The sequence below is a fragment of the Varroa destructor genome, unplaced genomic scaffold (genome assembly GCF_002443255.2).
Source record: "Varroa destructor unplaced genomic scaffold, Vdes_3.0 BEIS01000001.1, whole genome shotgun sequence".
NCBI classification, from domain to species: Eukaryota; Metazoa; Arthropoda; class Arachnida; order Mesostigmata; family Varroidae; genus Varroa; species Varroa destructor.
Genome location: NW_019211454.1, coordinates 43,086,137 through 43,104,567, shown reverse-complemented (window position 1 = coordinate 43,104,567; position 18,431 = coordinate 43,086,137). Strand labels below are relative to the sequence as shown.

The 18,431-nt window shown below is 43.7% G+C and overlaps 1 protein-coding gene across 1 annotated transcript in view; it reads left to right on the top strand.

Annotated features, from left to right (window-relative positions):
- Positions 1-13,026: 13,026 nt before the first annotated feature.
- Positions 13,027-18,431, top strand: part of LOC147758673 (uncharacterized) — a 6,088-nt gene continuing 683 nt past the window's right edge. Inside the window, exons 1-2 of the mRNA XM_086987695.1 lie at positions 13,027-14,516; positions 17,598-17,962. Coding sequence (XP_086843821.1) covers positions 14,309-14,516; positions 17,598-17,731 — 342 coding nt within the window. The 5' untranslated portion in view covers positions 13,027-14,308 and the 3' untranslated portion in view covers positions 17,732-17,962. The remainder of the gene's footprint in view (positions 14,517-17,597; positions 17,963-18,431) is intronic.

Here is an 18,431-nt window from a genome sequence, read left to right as displayed (position 1 = left end):
TCGTCAATGGACTTAGCGAAACCGGAAGGTTGCTTGAGCCAGGCCACCCACGGGAGGGAAACACTTCCGTCAGTTTATGGGGCCACGATGCTACAAATGGGCCTATGAACGCGCCGCACTGCCAAAGCTAGCCTAGGCTGAGAGCGGTCACAGGAGAATGACAGGCTAAGAGAACGAGCTTCTTGAGTCGCGAAGGGCTATAGCGGCTTCGTAAGAGCACCAAGGAGAAAATGTGGCGGTCAAGGCGATAAAAGCCAGCCACTATAAGGATCACGCAGTTGCGGGCGGGCCATCTTTCCTCAGTCGCATCAGCATCCATTTGGCCGAAGATCAAGCTGGGCCAGCTATGATGATGCTGATAGTTGGACCCACCAGACATGAACGGCAGTAGTAGAATTAGAGAGGTCACTGGTGGACCAGCCTCAGTAGGGCGTGCACGCACAAGCTGCTACTGCGCTTTGTTCTATTCCATTCTCTGAACGAGCGGCATATGACGATCATTTTATTTTGTTATGGAAAGGCGTTGCTCTCATGCAGAAGTGCATCTCTTCGACGTAGGGTTGACAGTAAAAATTCAAATACGGCTATGCTCCTAATTGATTTTGGATTTTGCAGGGTTGATGCTGTTTTAGCCTTTATTGGGTAATATTCATATTTTGAATATATTAAGAAGAAAAGTAACATTGATGTACTGCAAAGCTGCAAATTCTACAAAGTGTACCAATGAAAAAAGTGAGGTACCACTGCAATTTGGTTATGGTTTGGCGGATATTTTATATTATAGACGATGGTTTTTAATTATAATGAGCAGAAAAAATTCGTTCATAGTATATGTAATTTATATGGGTATGAAACCAACATCCTTTGAGTGTGCCTATGAATTATTATTCGTTATAGCGAACACGTTTTCACGAAGCGATAAAACCTACAGAATTTAAAAAGATGATGGATGCATCTGGCCGTTAAGGCTCACTGAAGTTTGCGGGCCCTACGAAGTAGTTAACTTGATTAATATTGGTTGTGTATCAGAAAATCAGAGTTTTATTCTATACATATATGCTGTACAACTGCCGGTGAGTGAAATATTTTCAACTAGTAGGAACCCCCAGTAGCTTTCAACGAAAAGTTTTTCCACATCCTAGAGCCCCTGCACCACTGGAGATCCACTTCTCGTTTACAAAGCTGTAATAGTATAAAGTAATGATTACAAATTATGCTGAAGGGATCGTTAACCTAGGCAAGTTTGCGAGTATATCGATTAGTGTCGGTATGTTAACGAATCGAAGTTATCGCATGCTTTAAATCGCAAGGCTCGACCAAGATCTACGTCCAGAAAATAGATCAAATTAAATTACGGTCCAAGTCTCGCGAGCTAATTAGGTCAGTTATTACAACATTAAAAGCCCAGCAAGTCATGCTACAGAACTATAAAGAAAACAGAATTACAGAGAGTAGCCTCGAGCAAAATTCCCGTTTGCTAGCTTTCAATTAAAGAACCAATTTAGGTAGACTATAAATCTAATTTTAGGTATCAGTCCGAATGAAAAAAAAAGCATTCTCTGTCATTTCCAAGATACCATGCGATAAGCCGTTTATCCATGTCAGAACTTAGTAACCGGTACCTTTTGTGGAATAAGTGCAACTTCTTGATCAAGCACTGGGATTCTTATCAACCGATTGGGCCTTAAAATGAATGCTTTGCACAACCGATATTTTAAGGGCGTCTATTCAACATGTACACAAAGTAAACACATTTCGTAGACTAGCAAGCATAACCGCTCGTTGAAAAGACAACCTAACGCGACCTCCCTAGCATGTTTGTAACATCCTTACGTGCATATCCATAAAACTAACAAACATAGCCTTCTTCAATTCTTAAAAAAAAAAAACAGAAGAAATTATGCCAAAATCCTAAATCTTTTATACAGTTTACGTGTATTTGGACTTCGACGGGACAATTCAGTGTTCGCTCGGTCATTCCATTTGTCGTTGAAAGACGGAGTAGTGCTCAGTTGTGCGCTTTGTTTCTGAAGTGGCATAGCCCTAGCCGTCCCCAAAGCATCGTCCCGGGCAAGGCGTCGCGGGTCCAACGACTTATTCCTTTTTCGTTTGTCAAACTGAAGCAAAAGCGGTCAACTTTTAAAACGAATTGTGTCTCAGACGTCCTCGGTGCTCAGAGTTAAGAGAAAAAGGAGAGGAGTTTAAGAAACAAATGGAAGGGATTTAGTCTACAGACCCGGCAAAAAATGGCAAACCGGCCTACTCTGATGGGTAAACCAGCCTGCTACGAAGGGCAAACCGGCTCTGTCTGGGCCTGCGGACGCTGCCACGGTAATCGTATCAACGTCAACGGTACCATAACCTCCAATCGTTTTTGGACTCGGAGATAACGGGAAAAAACGAGGCACGATATAAAAGAACAGTTGCGCGTCTGGGCTTTCAATCGGACAGAAAAAGAGGCCTGCAGCCAATATTTAGCGCGTATGAACTTGCGTTCTCTAAACGGTTAGTGCATCCCTCTTTTAGAACGTTACTAAAACGTTAAAACAGGAAAAGTCTTTGTTGCATTAAGAAGCAACGGTCTAGGAAGGAACAAGTGCGTCGAAGGTATAGGGTTTTCGAGAATGCCAGAGCATTTTTCTATTCAACGAAAACGGCTACAAAAGGAACATATGCTCCTATTTCGGTTTTTTTTTTATATTTTCTTTCCTGTTTGCTTATTGCTGGTGATATAAGGAAGAAGTTTTGGATTATACTCAAACATGCGTATAGTTATTGGATTTCTGCATTTGTTATAGTCTCATAGGTATCTGACTGGCTATATATGCAAATTCACAACTTACACTAAAAACATGTTATACTTGATCGATATGTTTCTATTACAGGTAGATTAAGATTTTTTGTTAGTCTTACATGTTCATAGCACTTTTTTTCAACATTCTGATAATTGCTGGTACGCAAACATCTTCCTTAGAGTCCTCGTTAACCTTCGTGTAGTTCTTTAGAAAAGGTTTACATTTTCTACAGATCGAATCTAGTGACTAAGGAACCAAAAGACAAAGTACAATTTGAGCGATGAATACACAGGGAAAAAAAAGAGAAAGATTCTGTGCCGATTGGCACAGGATCTTTCTCTTTAAGAGATCAGTTATATAATGTGTTAATTGATCCGTTTATGGGTGCATTTATTAAAATGTATGAAATACTCATTCGCTTAAGCTAAAAACGGTAATTTCGAATGGGACACGTGCGTGCCTATGAAATTGAATAGACATTATGACGAAATGAACGGAGCTGGGTGAGAAGACAGGAACATTATCAGAGAGAGAGAGAGAGAGAGAGAGAGAGAGAGAGAGTGCGAGAAGGGGAGAGAGAGAGAGCTTCCCGAACGAAAACGATGAGGGCAAATCAAATAGCCTTTCTCATTTTAGTAATGCGCTTATTGAAGAAAGCGAGCTCTCTTAACTCCTTTCTTAAGATGACCTAAGAGTAACAACGAGCAATCCAGGTAACAGGGAAACCAGCGTAGCCAGAATTAATGCTTCGAGATAACAGGCCGGGTTACAAACAGCTATGAACAAAATATCTGATGAATAAAACACTTCTTAGGTTCTTGTGGTTACTGCTCTGGAAGAGGGCAAGGCCTCAATTCTTTCCGAAAGGTCGTTTCATCTTCAAACCGAACGGGTACTCATGCCTGGTTAAAACCTATCGGGGGCATCCAGGAAACAGTTTAGACGTCTGACAGAATCAGGGATATGCCCAGTACCAACTAAGAAGCCTTTTTCTCTAGCTCATTTTATGTCGAGGTCTCACACAGGAATATCCACACGATATTTTATAGCTTATTCTGCAACTCGATCAGTATGATTAAAGATGTTCATAACTGGCTTAAAGAAAGTGGGCTGATTGAATTCTAACTGCAATCCCTACCTTAGAACAAAAAAAAACAATACAAAAATGCGTAAGTTTAATCGAGACTGGCTTGTATTGACAGCAATCCAATATAGATGAAACACGTGCTTTTGGGTACTTGGTAAACGCCAAAACCCGGTGCAATTGATTTTTTCCACCGCTTTTGTGGGAGTTTATGACATTGTACGTAGGGTTCTAACGAAGACTTGACCGCGAGAAGGTGTTTAAACTCTCCTTTATAGAAGTTCTTTATAGAGACAGAGGTGGACAACATGGAGGAAAGGTAGTGTCGACCTTTGTGGAAGCATACATGCCTTGCAGGGAAACTACCAAAGTATTTATATCGATGCGGGCACCCAGCAGATGTTCGCCATTTGTCGAGGATGAACCTGCTACAGGATCGCTGCAAAAGGAGAGATGCATAATTTAGGCGACCATGTCCATTCCAACGTCAAGTGATGCGAAATCGACACGTAAGTATTTATGACGAAAGTCGAAGAATCGAACGAATAAACGAATCAATAGTACCACGTTGGCAGACGTTAATGTCAAAAACATTGAAATCCTACCTGAATCTAACAAAGCTATGAGAACATGCATAATTGATATCATAGTTCAAGCAAAGGAAACAATTGTATGTATTGGTTTACTGCGTTTCTTCATTTAGGAAAATACGAATCTCTATATAACAACCGGACAAAAATGTGTGTGATATCAGTGATGCAACACGCTGCCCAGTATGGAACGGAGGGACAGAAATCTGCGTTAAGGTATGTCTAGCGAATGGTCCATCGATGCAGCATTAGAATCTATAATCAAAATGATGCAGATATACGAGATGCCAATAATGACACGAGGTTTACTGAATTTAAATGGAAAAATACGAAAGCTTTTTTGAACTGTGTGTCCACAGTTATATTTAGCTAAATATACCAGTAGATCGAATAGCAAAAACGCTTAATTAAGAGCCATCGGGGGCGGATAATAATACAAAACACGTTTCTTTCGGTTGTTTGTCGCAACAAATATCGTAAAGAACAAAAATATAGTAAATCATGTCTAGGTACACGCATTTGGTCTTTATGCTCATAGATTATGATCATTATTATTTGCAATCAACCGTAACGCTAAAAAATGCTACTTTGAGATATGTTTTTTATTACCAGAAAAGCATTTTTTTTATGAATATGCTAAAAGTGTTATGGGGTAATACGTAGGGATCCATACACTAAATGCAATCTTTTTCTTTGCTGTTTTCTCGCAATATTAACAACCACACCCAGGTATGATTGTGCATGATCTGTCCGCCTTCGATACGGAACCGATCCTGGCTAGAATGAACTGTGTAACCTTCATAAGGTGGGGTGGAATGGAACTGTGTGATCCTTCTCCGGCGTAAAATGGGGCGACTATGTTCGTTGTCTGGGCGTGTTCCCGTGAACAGGACACTGATGGAACTAGTATTCCTCGAGTCCGAATCTTCAGTCCCCTCCTTTACTGCTCTTTTCGCAATTTCGTTCCTCTCCTTCCAAGCGCAGGGCATAAATTTTTCTGTCGGTGTCGTCACAGAAGAGGAAGCTCATAAAGCCAGAAAATGCACCTCTTCTTTTTGAGTAAAAAGCGAGATACAGCAGCTTTCCGTTTCGCACTGCTTTGCGACCAGCCGACAAACAAAGCGAAACAGCAGAGCCCTTTCGTAGACCGCGGCAAGCAGTAGCGCCAGCATCCTCAGCGTCAGTAGCAGCAGAGGCCATGGAGGTGTCAGCTGAATAATTCATTACTAGAGAACCGACCGGCCGGCCGACCACCGCGATGTACCTCACTGGTGAAGCTGCTATCTCATCGTCTCCACATCAGCTGACATAGCTTCCTCATGACATAGGAGAGAGACAGTTAGAACAAGCGGGACAGGGAAACGGAAAAAGATTTATAGAACACCCAAAGTGAAGAGTAGGCAGGAAAAAGGAGGCGGTTGAGAGTTACTCTGCGAATACGGCTTCTGTGTCCCCGCGTCTGGTCAATGCTGATACGTTCGACCAGCATCTGTACGTAAGTTGCTTGCGTCACGTAAACACATTTCGTATTTGACGCGCCTCTTATACAGGAGGATAGCGGCCAAGCGACGTCGAAAATCCACAGAGCAGCGGTTGGCTAAATCTAACCAACACCCGATTTTCCCCACTGGCTTCACCGCTTCGTACTTCTTTTTCTTCTTGCCTCATTGCTGTAAGAAGACAGTATTAGGATCTCATGCTATATCTCGGTGGAAAGCAACTTCTCTAGCCTATCTAGTTCCGGACTTCCGGCTCGGGGCGGCCAACAGCTCTTGTCAGCTCTATCGCTTTTGCTGCTCGAATGTCTTGATGGTGATGGAGCTGCTTTTTCTGCACTATTTTTCCTTTGCTTTTCATACGCGCAAGACACCCTCGAAGACAAACCATACCCGCCATTACTGGGACATCGTATGGAGTGAATCTCACTGAAGCTCAAATCAAGAAGAAATCAGGAGGCAGACTGAATGGAGCCAGCCCGGCCATAGGGTCTTCTTTGTCCTTAATGAAGAACAAGAGCGTAAAGAAAGCAAGGATGATGGAGAAAGACATGGTGTCGCTAGAGTTAATCTAAACTTTGAAGCATGTTTTTAGCTCTCCCGTGGCTCACGAACCGTTAACTAACCGATTGCTATTGACACCAACGCTGTCGCCCTTCGTCCACTGTCGCTGCTGCTATGTCGCTTTTTCCTTTCCTTCTTGCTGATATCTAATGCTCACAGCTACCGCAGAAAGATAGCCTACAACTTCAACGCATTATGGACTATAAATGCAGCGGTGCTGTCACCTTCAATTGGCAACGGCAACTGGCGACAGATGGGAGTCGGCGAAAAACAACGTCTTCGCAGAAACCTTCGAAACTCCACGGCTAGCAATGCTTTCCTCTTCTATTTTCTATCGTAGAACTAATGCAATTTTCAAGGCAACTTGTGCGCCGTGGGAAAAATGACGAAAGCCAATAGAAAGCAACAAGACGCCGAAAAAAGACTGCAGAGGAGAAGTAGAAGGGAAAAAGATAACGAAAGAAATACAAAATGGAGGTTGCAGATGAAAGAGAGAAACAGGGAGAGCCGATAAAAGTTGTTGTGTGAGTAGACAGCTTTATAGAGAAATAGAGAGCTTTAGCTATTTCATTGGGAGAGAATTGGGATGGATAAATAATCCCATGGAAGCCAATCGCGAAAAGGGCAGTTTCAGCTTCTATTCCTCTGACTGTTCCATGCACCTTACGTCCCTCCAAAATGCAACCACGTATGATCATGTCCCAATAGCTAACCCTCGTTGGTATTCAACGGCAAAAAATCAACGGAAACGTTCCCACGAAATCTTTACAGAATGGTATGATGGCACGCAAATAAATGATAAACACAAAGTATGTATATTCTACGAAGGGTGGGTCTGTTGTACAATTTGTAATCGTGCACGCAAGGAAGAATAAAGGGTTAATGGTTTGTCTAATATATCGCTTCTCCGTTCCCTTGATTATTACCACATTCACTGACGTCGTATGATATTGATATTAGCTGTTAGTCTTACATGTGCCTTAGCCGTCCTATTTGAAAAATATGCTATAAAAAAATGTTGATTCCATGTGAATATTCGTCAGAGAGAATCCAGGCATACTTGTGAGACGTTTAGGTATTCGATGTAACCAAAAGACTAATAGCAGAATGTTAGAAATTATTCGACGTCAACAATTTTAGAGGCATAATCGTGGCTGATGAGAAAAAAAAATTTCTTGTTGGTAAGTTTGCCCCTAGAGTCGCAGTTTTTGGTCCCATTTTGTTAGTAATTTGCCTTCATTGGAGAAAAACTCAAAAGCACGAGTGTCAACTAGATGTCTTTCAAAAGAGTTCTTTTTGGTTTGTTAAAGTGCCTTCCTTACACGAATATCTACCAATAAAATGTTTTATGTTTTTATGATTTATTTATTTTTATAATTTTTCAAAACAAATGCATACTAGGTTAAAATTTACGCATTTTTGTGCCGAATCTAATGACACTGTTTATGAAATTCAAGATGCTTACATAACTTTTATGCATGGTCTCAATGCTTAAACATCAATCTACCATGAGGAAATGTATTTTATTCCCCATATTGCATATCAAAGCAAAAGGCACGACCATGGGACTGATGAGCTAACTCTGCAAAAGCCTGCAGAGAGTAGCGCTAATAGGGTCACGAGAAGCTTTGAGATCAAAAATCCAAAATTATGCATGAAGATTTTCAATATACATATTTTTCCAATACATGGCGTAAGCCGCCTGAATAGGCGTCTGGGATCAAAAGTTGTTCGGAAACGTTTGAGACAAATTTGCTTGTTAAGAAGCATAAGAGATACATTTTGTGTAGATAAAATAAATCGCGATTATAAGGCAAACCGGACCTCCGTCTGATATTTTCCATTTCTAGTCTCGTTTCCTGTTGAGAGCGCACTATATAAACATCGTACTTGAATTAACAATTTCAGGTTTGGGGTTCAATGATGCTCACAGATAACAAGAAAGTTGAAAAAAGCCGCCAAACGTGTGTTTTATTTAGTTGAAGTACGCAACCGCTGGGGTGTTACGGATTCTCCTTTTTGGTTTTAGAGAGCGATCTTTATTTATTACAAGTAAAGTGGAAGCGTTGTCTGAGGTAAATACAAATTTTGCTTTTACACAGAGACTGATCCATCTCTATGAAATGGATTAGCAAAGATAACAAGTATTTCAATCGGACTGAAAAAGTACGCTCCGCAGCTACGCTATCGCACTAAAAATACCCTGAGACTTCCTTAAAATAGGTATTTAATTTCAACGCAAACCTTAATCAATTAATAATTATTGTATTTTAATTTCATACAGCGTGACATATGTATCATAAAGCAACTGTAGACAGATAAAAATACTACTCTGCTCTCCAAAGGCTTCTGTGTAACTGTCGCTTCGCGTACAATGTAACATTTTAAGGTTTTCAGTGCGATGCTTCAGCGAGTAACTGGCTTCAAAGTTAGCAGCAAAAGTATTACGAAACTGAAACCGCTAGTGGCATCAGCCGCTAAAGCGAAGCCTTTCCCTGTCATCAGGGTGCTGTTACCGCTCCGCTCCAGCTACCCCAATCCCGTTTCCCGTGTTTCTGTCTTAACGTAGTAACCACACTGCCTTCATTGTTTCCCCTTAGCAGCCAGTGCTAAATTGACGCGAAAAACAACAAAAATAATAAAATGAAGAAAAGAAGGTGCAAATGGTTGATGCATGTAAAACCTCAATCTGGCAAGCGGCACTGGGGGCATCGTGTATATTGTGTCTGTGCATCGGCTGCTGGAAAAGGACGTACGGCGGGTAAAATATGCTATATCATCACCTGCGTATAGTGATTTCCATAATGAGTCGCGGTTGTGATGGCTATAGCAGTGTCGGCTGTTTATACCGGTTGTCGGTACTAGCAGCGTGATGCTGTGCCGATGGTGGTGGGTTTGATCAAATTGGTGCACGTGGGAAAAACGTCACGGTTGAGCTTCGCTGATAGAAACGTTCGTTTCCAGCGTGGAACATATTGTTGGCACAGGTTTCGGAGGCGTGCCAGCTTGGGCCACGCCTATGCTTTTGGCCGTGCTAAGAAGCTGAGCAGGCCGCTTGTGCACGCTATACAGAGCGAGCCAGATGCAGGAAGGCCGTTTGTGTATGAGAGTAACACTAAAAGAAGAAGCGAGGGCTCAGCAAGGACGTTTAAAGATTTCTTGAAATGTCATGATGGCGGTCTTTGGCTTGCAGTTTCTGCCTGCATCACCTTACCTTGGTTGGGCTAGAAGAATCTACCCCCATCCTGCATTAGTTGTATAGCGCGGTATCCATAAGTATGAACGCTGGGCGCGTTCGCACTCACTGAGCAATAGCCTAACAGTGATGGCCTTGCTTGGCTGGCAGTAGTAAGACAGTACAGAAGGCAAGCGAGTGGGAGGCCGATTATGGAACTGCTAGGTACGGTTACTATGGACAAGTAAAGTGGAGCAGGGTAAAGGGGCAAACAGAAAAGTTATAAGAATATTGGGCTAAAGTTGGAGAGAGAGGGAGCTGCAAGCATGATAGCGGCATAGCAGCTGCAAGCCGTCTCGATAGGACTGTAATATAATGGGCTGAGCAGATGTTGTTCGCCGCTGTCTATTCTTGTCGGCGCCGTCGTCTGCTTTTCTTTTGGCTCAAAGATTCCCGACACTGACCAGTAGGGCTAGCACGATCAGCCATCGCTAAGTGAGCTGCGAGTGCAAGTGCACTGCATCTTGCCTGCTGCTCAGCTATTTTCTTGCTACAGGGGGAAAGCAGAACGGCGGAGTCTTGATAACTTGCTGCTGCTGAGTAAACTACGTGCACTGACGCCGTAGTAGTGCCACGGTGGCTTCGGTTGGGAGCCGCCTCAACGACCCCTTGCCATGACTACCACGCACTATAACAGCTTCTACCACACCGCTTTTCTCTTATTTTCTCCTGCTTCATGGCAAGTGGAGCGCGACAGTACCCGGCCGGCCAAACACCCCCATGGGTACCAGCGGCTGTGGTAGTATTTGTGGTGCTAGTAGTACTTGTAACAGAAGTCATAGAAGTCGCAGTTGATGGTAGGAAAGCGGCTTCATGCTCCTAGCGTGTTGCATAGCGCATGTATCAAGCGTCTTTCGTACCTAGCCTATCGTCGCTGTACTTTTTCTCTCCTGCTGCCTGGTTGCCCCTGTTAGTCGGGCTGGTGTCTCCGACTTACTGTCGCCCACCATCGTTACCGCCGGCTTCACGGTCTTTCCCGCATGCATAATAGTACATCGGACGGCAGCGCCTTACTTGAACTGGCCCTTAGAGAAAGGCGACGAAGGGGCAAAGCTTCACTTCTACGCTAGCTGCCTTTATCTTTGGTTTGGCGTCTAGATGGAGGCCTAGCCGAAAGGCAACGAACATAAGATAGAAACAGGGAGAGTCTGGGTATGAGAAAGTCATGAAGACATACCCCAAGCCTTCATGGGTTGGAGTAGTCTCCCTCTTCCACAGTCTCACGGCTCGTCGTATCTTTCTTCCCAACTGCTTGCCCCAGCTCTCCAGTCTTCTGCCGACTTGATCTTATTCGCCTTCTCCCGTTCTTCTTCGCCTGCATTTTGCCTCTTATTTCTGTTGCCTCTTTCTGCCGACTCGCACGCTCCCGTACTGCCTTAGTGCGAGTTGCGTTCGTAGAGTACTCACTCTTATCGTCTTGTCCTCTCTTTCGTCATCATCGTGGCGCTCGTCAAGTGTGTGCGGTGTGGGTACCGCTTCTCTCATGAGCAGCCACCCAACCCTTAGCGACCATCGGCGAGACATTTGTGCAGTTGGACGCACTTGCACGAACAGCTGCCTACATCAGCGCTCACACAGATGCTCGTACGTGTAAGTACACACACATAGACCCAGTGTAGTGTCCAACTGCGGTTCAGTTTCGCGGTGCTGGCAACAGCAGTGAACTTGTGCCTGCTACCGTCGACGTAGTTTGAGGTTATTGTCGGGAAGAGCGCGGACAGAGCCGAAAGCTGCATTGTCTCGGTCCTTGTCTGTCTTCCTGTTTTGGAGACTCCTTTTGTACTCTGATTCTTGACTTCTTGCTGCCACCTCCTCCGTCAGGGCTGTTGCTCGCTCCCTCGGTTCATATCATTACATTACCCACAAAGAAGACGCTTGACGCAAGCGGCATATTACAGCTTCGGAATGACGGACGAGGAGTGAACGAAAAGGAATGGAAGAAAGAAGGAAAGAAAGAAAGCGGTAGCTTCCTCACTTTCGGTTTTGCTCTCGGGGCGCTATTCTGATGAGTCGTTGACGACGTTGACACACAACGATCCGTCTGAACACGAGTCATGAACACTTGAACAAACAATAAACAAATGAGATCTTGGCGCATTAGCCACATGGCTAACACGGACATATAATACGAACGTACATTAGCACAGAGGCATAACTGTCGACTAATATAAGCAATTCCGCAAAAAACATGATATACCCACGGATGTGCAGTATGATAGTCGTAGCTGTCCTGTAGTTCGAGGGCGAATACAAACGATATCGCCAGAATAGTGTTTAGGACAAGCAGTTAAGGTGGGCCGTGAAAAAAAAGTAATTCCTTGCATCCCATGTTTTTTGGCCTAGTATATATGTAATTGAAAGAAATTTGATAAAGTGTAATTAATTAACTTTTCGTCTTTTTGTTCAACGCGTTTATTAACGTTAGCTGCAGCATCATGCGGCCTAGATAGAGGCAGCTGAGGAGATCCTTCTATTCACTTGCCGTTGTTGTTGTCGTTACCATCAGTCAACAAGTAGTAGACGTTCCTGATGGATGTTTAGAAGTTGGCAAGTGCTATGCGAGTGTTGCAGGGCTTGCCAGTTACTCGACTTGACCTAACATGGAAAGAGACAAACGATGCAGTCCTTCAACGAGCCGCTGCCAGCGGCCAATGACGGGGTGGCGCATCCAGCGGGAGGAGCAGCAGCGGAAGTAGTGGCAACGTAGACACCGGCATAGCGGTACCAGTCTCCAGCCAGCTACAAAAAAGTCTGTGTTTGCCCTGCTAAGCCTGTGGCTCTCTACCGTAGCTGTCGCCGCTACCCCGAGAGAACGTCTGGCCCGACGAGTAAAACTTCCCTTCAAAAGACGACGACGACACCACTTCGCATAATCCGCTAGAGTGCGAAGGTTGGAGAAGGCCAGATCTGAACTCCCTCCGAGACCAGGAGTTGCCGTTGCTGCGTCAGACGGACGTCAACAGAGCGCGTGAGGAGTAGTTGGCTTGTCCTTATCTGCTTTCAGTGCTCCAGCTTAAAGCAGAGCAGCAGTCGTTGCCATGTGCTAGATTCTTTGCCGCAGCTGGCAGTGGCGGTGGCGACAGCAGCAGTTACTCAATAACTACTAGTCGGGTCTACAATTATATTGAAACTTTTCCTACCCTTCCCACTTTCCCAGTGCGCGCTTCGCAGCAGCAGCGCAAGCGGCCAGTAAGTCGAGCAGCCTGCTCAGTTCTCACTTACGAGAAAACTGTTTTGATCTAACCGGATTAATCACGAGTTAAAAAGCGAAATGTAGCCAACGACAGCCAGCCGTCCTTCTAGTCAAGCGTCATTCAGCCTAGAAGATGGGATACCAAATCAAGCCAATGACTTCGAAGTGAAGTACAACAGCATCAGGCGAAGAAGCTCTTTATTGAGACTTAATGCTCTACATGATCGCGCGTGCTCGTTACGTGTTAATGCCATTCATTCACGTGCACGTTTGTCAAAGACAAATGGTTCGGCCGAACTGGTGGCTGGAATGGTTCATCAGGTTTGGTGGAGAGTCAGGCCCTTAGTAGACTCGCGATACTTTACTATTACGAATGACTATTGCGTACCAAGACTGTTTTTGCTACTCTGTTTGACATAGTGTTAACTTAGCGCGAAGAATTGTGCTGATGTACTAAGTCAGGACTACCACAATGTATCATAAATAGTTCTGTTAAATACCACATGGCTCCGTGGTACAGAGTGATCCCTTTTTAAGAATAACCTTCCTTGTTTAGCTCAACAACTCACGACTTTGCCATCTTAACGTGCATTGGTGTTCGATCATAGAGGGGTTGTAGCAGGTATTCCACAAAATTGACCTATTGGCATACAAGTGATACATACATAGAAATGGCGGCAAATATTAAGTTGATTGGGTAGCGCAGAGCCCGTGTTGAGGAGGACGGGGATGACCAATGAACTAATCAACCGAGCGACTGTCATAGGTACAAGCAGGTGGTGGGAGAATATGAGTTTGGAAAGAAGGTCGTCGTTATGCAATGACTGAGATATGAGAATCAAGAGTTCGGCTGCTGCTTATTTTCTTTCCTTCAGAAATAGACTCCGACTTCGAACTGAATGGCGACTGATCGGGCGTCGAACGGCCAAACTACCAATCGGTCCTATTTCTCTCAACAACACTCCGAGCGTACGCTCTGTTCACCGTGAGGTCGGCCATTCCATTAGCAAGAGCGGGTCGAACCTGTTGCCTGGGCGCAATAAGGAAAGGACGGTAGAAGCCAACCATAGCGGAACAGGAGGGCGTAGAGATGACGGGAATTAAAATCGACATTAATATGGTCCGGTCTGATTCAGTTTTGTCGGCGCCAGTCAGCAGCAATGAGCTAAATCTCTTTGCTCGGCCGGACGACATCTACCCCCCAACGGCCTGTTCGCTGCCTTCGCAGTCATCCCCCTCTCACCGACACTGCAGCCCAGCCGAGTAACGACATCCCTGTCAAAGCTCGTTGGGCCGGTCATCGGAAACAATAGGAAAAGTAAGCACGCTCCTGCCACGTTGTTCCCTGACAATGGTAAGATGGTTGCCGCCCCTGCTAGAACTAAACTACACGCTGTCGACAGAACTTCTGGACCTTCGCTGCTTAAGCAAACCGGGATGTCACGCTTTGACGTTCTCCTCCATTAACAGTTCTAGTGAGCAACGCACGCCGCTGTCCTTACCACCAATAGCGATGTTCTACGGTCGCTGGCACCAAAAGAACACGAATCGAGTCGCAGGTGAGTGGACAAAAAGCTATGTCTCGTATCACTATAAATGAAAAGAATCGACGATGTCTTTTTGCTTCTGTCGTTCGACCGTCTGCGCAGCTCACCCGAATGGCATACATATACAGGATTTTACTAAAGTACATTTTTGATAGCAGTAGTAACTTATATAAAATAATGAAGCACCTGGCTTCCCCTTGCTGTACTGAAAATGGCGCAATAGTGGGTCGCACAGATGGAGTTATTTTTTCTCTGAATATAATATAATAGATATCCGAAATTTTTCAACAGTTAAACATGAGTCCTTTATACGACGACAACAGGAAATAAATAGTAATAGGAAAAAGAACTGCTGTCCTTAGCAAAAACGAAAATGGTCTAGACAAAAGTATCATACGTAATTACTTAGTAATATTCTCGCATCTGAATGTAGCTGTGAACAATCAAACTTCCGTGAGGTATAAAAGCGTTATTTTTTTGTTTCTAAATCGATTAGTCATACATTTATTGTGCTACTACGATAGTAATAATTTGTCTTATAAACATGCCACTTCTTGCACGTTAGGCTGTATTCCGATGATGTTCTTCTACCGAAGTGCTAGCTGTAACCTCACCTCCTCATATACCGTATACATATCTAGTCCAACAAACAACAACAACCATATTGTATCGATAAAGACTTCGTTGAATATTGACTCAGTCTTTACAGGCAAGCAAGCGCTGCTAAATTCTAACCCCATCTACTAATTAATCATTATACGCCTTTACTGGCGAGCTCACTGGGACAGGTTTGGCCGGCACGTTACTTAGCCATAGCTCAACCCATGTCACACACTTAACATAAATACATACGAAAGAGCTTATCGGCATATCGTTTCTATGTAAGCGATAGTAAAGCGAAATACTGCATTCCTGCACTGTTTTGCGTACACGTGTACGCATGAGCTGTCGATCGACAGAGTGTAGGCCTGTAGAACGTTAGTAGCATTTAAACGGGGTTTATGGTATAACCTTGAATTTTATTTTATATCTTGGACAACTGATCAATATTAACTGAACAAAAAAGAGAAACAAGGACAACTAACAATTTTTCCGTTTAGCAGAAAAAACGTAGAGGGGGTGGGGGGTGGGGGGGGGTCTTTGCACAGGCGAAAAGCTTGAACGTTTTGTGACGTCGGGACATCTAATGATTGTTTAAGTGCAATGAGGTTTTTAGATCGTTAATAGCGTATATTTAGTTTTGTAAATGTTCTGATTAAAGTTAAACAAGCGATTTCATACCTATATATATATAAGTATATAAGGAATAAGTGTATCTAAGGCCAGCCAGGCGTTCTCTCTTCATTCGTATTTGAATGGAGCCCGATAATCGTTTTCGTCTATCCAAATTATTTCTACCCGGGCAGTGTTGTACGACATGATGAGTTCTATCGTATTTCCTACTCATTATTCAATACGAGTTCGTGATACGATTCCGCCGTTGGATTTGAGGACCTTCAGCCAAGCTGCACTTATTCCTTTTTGGGAATGTCGAGCAAGCTACTCAAATCTAAAGGGAATTTGCCAGAATTTAGTTTTAGAAAGTTGTGTCACTAAAAGCCTACCGAAAATACGTAAGCAATGCGGTATCATACGAGTAAAATACTCTCATAATTTCACAAAAGTGTTTCATTATTGAAATGTTGTTAACTGGAACAAACTGCTCTACGAGTAGTTATATTTTGTCATCTTGCAGATTTTAAACTACTTCAATAAATTTGGTATAGTCCAGAGGGTAAATATCATAGGCAGGTCATGTAATGATTGAGTAAATAGACCCAGGTTGGCTTGGGTCTAACCATTAGCCTATATGCTTTAAGTGTTAACTTGCGTCCTATTAGCAGTCAGCAAATCCTTGGCTTTTTTTTTCTATTCGGAACAAATGAGATGTTAGTGACAAGGCAATAGTGCTTTTATGACCTCTGTCAGGCATCTGTGGCACATGTTCAGTACACATCAGTAAAAGGTTTAATTACTATTAGGCTAATCAGGCAGTGTCGAGCTTATCATTAGTACCAGCCATAGCAACTTCTAATTGGCATTTTTATAGCTTTACATGAATTGAAGGGAACAAAGCAACTCAAGAGTATAATTTGATGGCCGTAGTAGTATTATTATTGGCATTAGATATTTAACGAAGATAGGTTATTTCAAATTCTTTCAAGACCTATTTATTTACTGGGCTTTTTTTTTTTTTATCAGAGAGTCGGAAAGAGACGTATGCAGTACCCATTTGTTCGATAAATGTTTCATCCTACCCGAAATCAAATTAGTAGTGAATTTATGAAGTTGATATTAAATAGTTAATATTGGTCCATGTGAAGAATTTGTATATTAACCCTGCAGGCAAATAACAATATTTTACTAGTTTACTTTGGCTTTTTCCTTCCGTCTTACATATTTACCTTGTCCCAGCTATATACTGTACAGTAAAAGATATTTTGTACTAATTGTCCCAATAGCCTTCGGCAGTTTCCTCCTATCGATCATTGTGACATGACGTCTTTCTTCTCTCTGCATTACTGGGCCTCGCGCTTTCGTTGATACAGAACCAAAAATCGTAAAGGAGAGGGTACGATATTGAGAGCAAGGTAGGCAATGTTTTCCGTCTCAATGTTTTATTGCTTATAGCAACAGCGCTCTGTCTGTATTTACCTTTCAGATTACTGCTGGTATATGATCATTTTATGATGACGGTAATAATATTCGTCAATTCCAAACGATTATTTTTGCCAACTCCCCGTTCTCCTTCTCTTAGGAAAGTTCTTTTCCTGATCTTTGCCATGCAATCGTTTGTGTTGCCCCAAGCCGGACCTCTCCGGTAGTTATCGCCTTCAGGTTCGCGTTCTATTTTTTAGTTGACGATAGCCAATACAGCAAGAGTAATGGAAGGCGGGCCCATGCCCTCTGTTGCCTCCAACTTGGCTAAACGGGCGATCCATGGGGGTCTGGCTGGCCCGCTGCTCGACTAGGCGGTAACAATGAAGAAGTGGCCAATTTAATATTAAAATATATTATATTGTGATTGCTGCAAACTTCCCGGGGCTATTACAGAGCGTGAAAAAGGGCGCGGGCGCCTTTTCGGCCTCTCGCCTTTCGTTGATGCAAGAAAAAGAGGATTGAGGTTTGGAATCATCAGAGGGTCGGAGCTGGGCAGCCAGTTCACAGAGGAGGGGTACAACGAGTAAGGGAGAATAGGAGAAGGGTGGACAACGTTGCTACTGGAGAGCAGGCCGGGCTCGTTCTGTCGACTGGTGGTCCGTCATGCCGTTTGTATAGGCGCTTGGCTCGGCGCGGAGCCCTACCTGTGCTATCGGCGAGTAATAGCAATAAGGAAAGATCGCTAGCAAGAGATCCAGTAAAGGTCCAGAGAAAACTGCTGGGAACCTGCCGGGAAAGACTTCGAGTCCGACTGCTAGGTAAGATATAAAATTATTATCGGCACGTATGGGGGCGATAAGGGAGCGCGGGCAGGAAGAAAAATCGAGATAGAAGGGGAAGAGGAGTTCGATCGCGCTGCGTGATGTGGAAGGAACTCGGGGGAAGCCAAGCTGACTGGTAAATTGGGTTTTGTGCCTGGTGTTCCTGCGCCCTTTGCCCCGAGGCGGCGCCGTATGTGGGTGCAGAAATGACAGTATTATTACCTTTAGCGAAGACGGCGGCTTGCCACATGTTTCCCCTGCAGCTTTTCACTGTGGGTACAATCTACCTTACCAACCCTGCTGCCAACAGCCGGCAGTGGATGTGTGAGGAACCAAAATCCTCCCTTGTCAGCTCGTAGTGCCATGGTGATTGGCATCTAACATTGACCACTATGATGATCTGCACACCAACGCAGAGACTTCTGTTTACTACTTCGTTCCATTCCCTTTCTGTTATATATATATA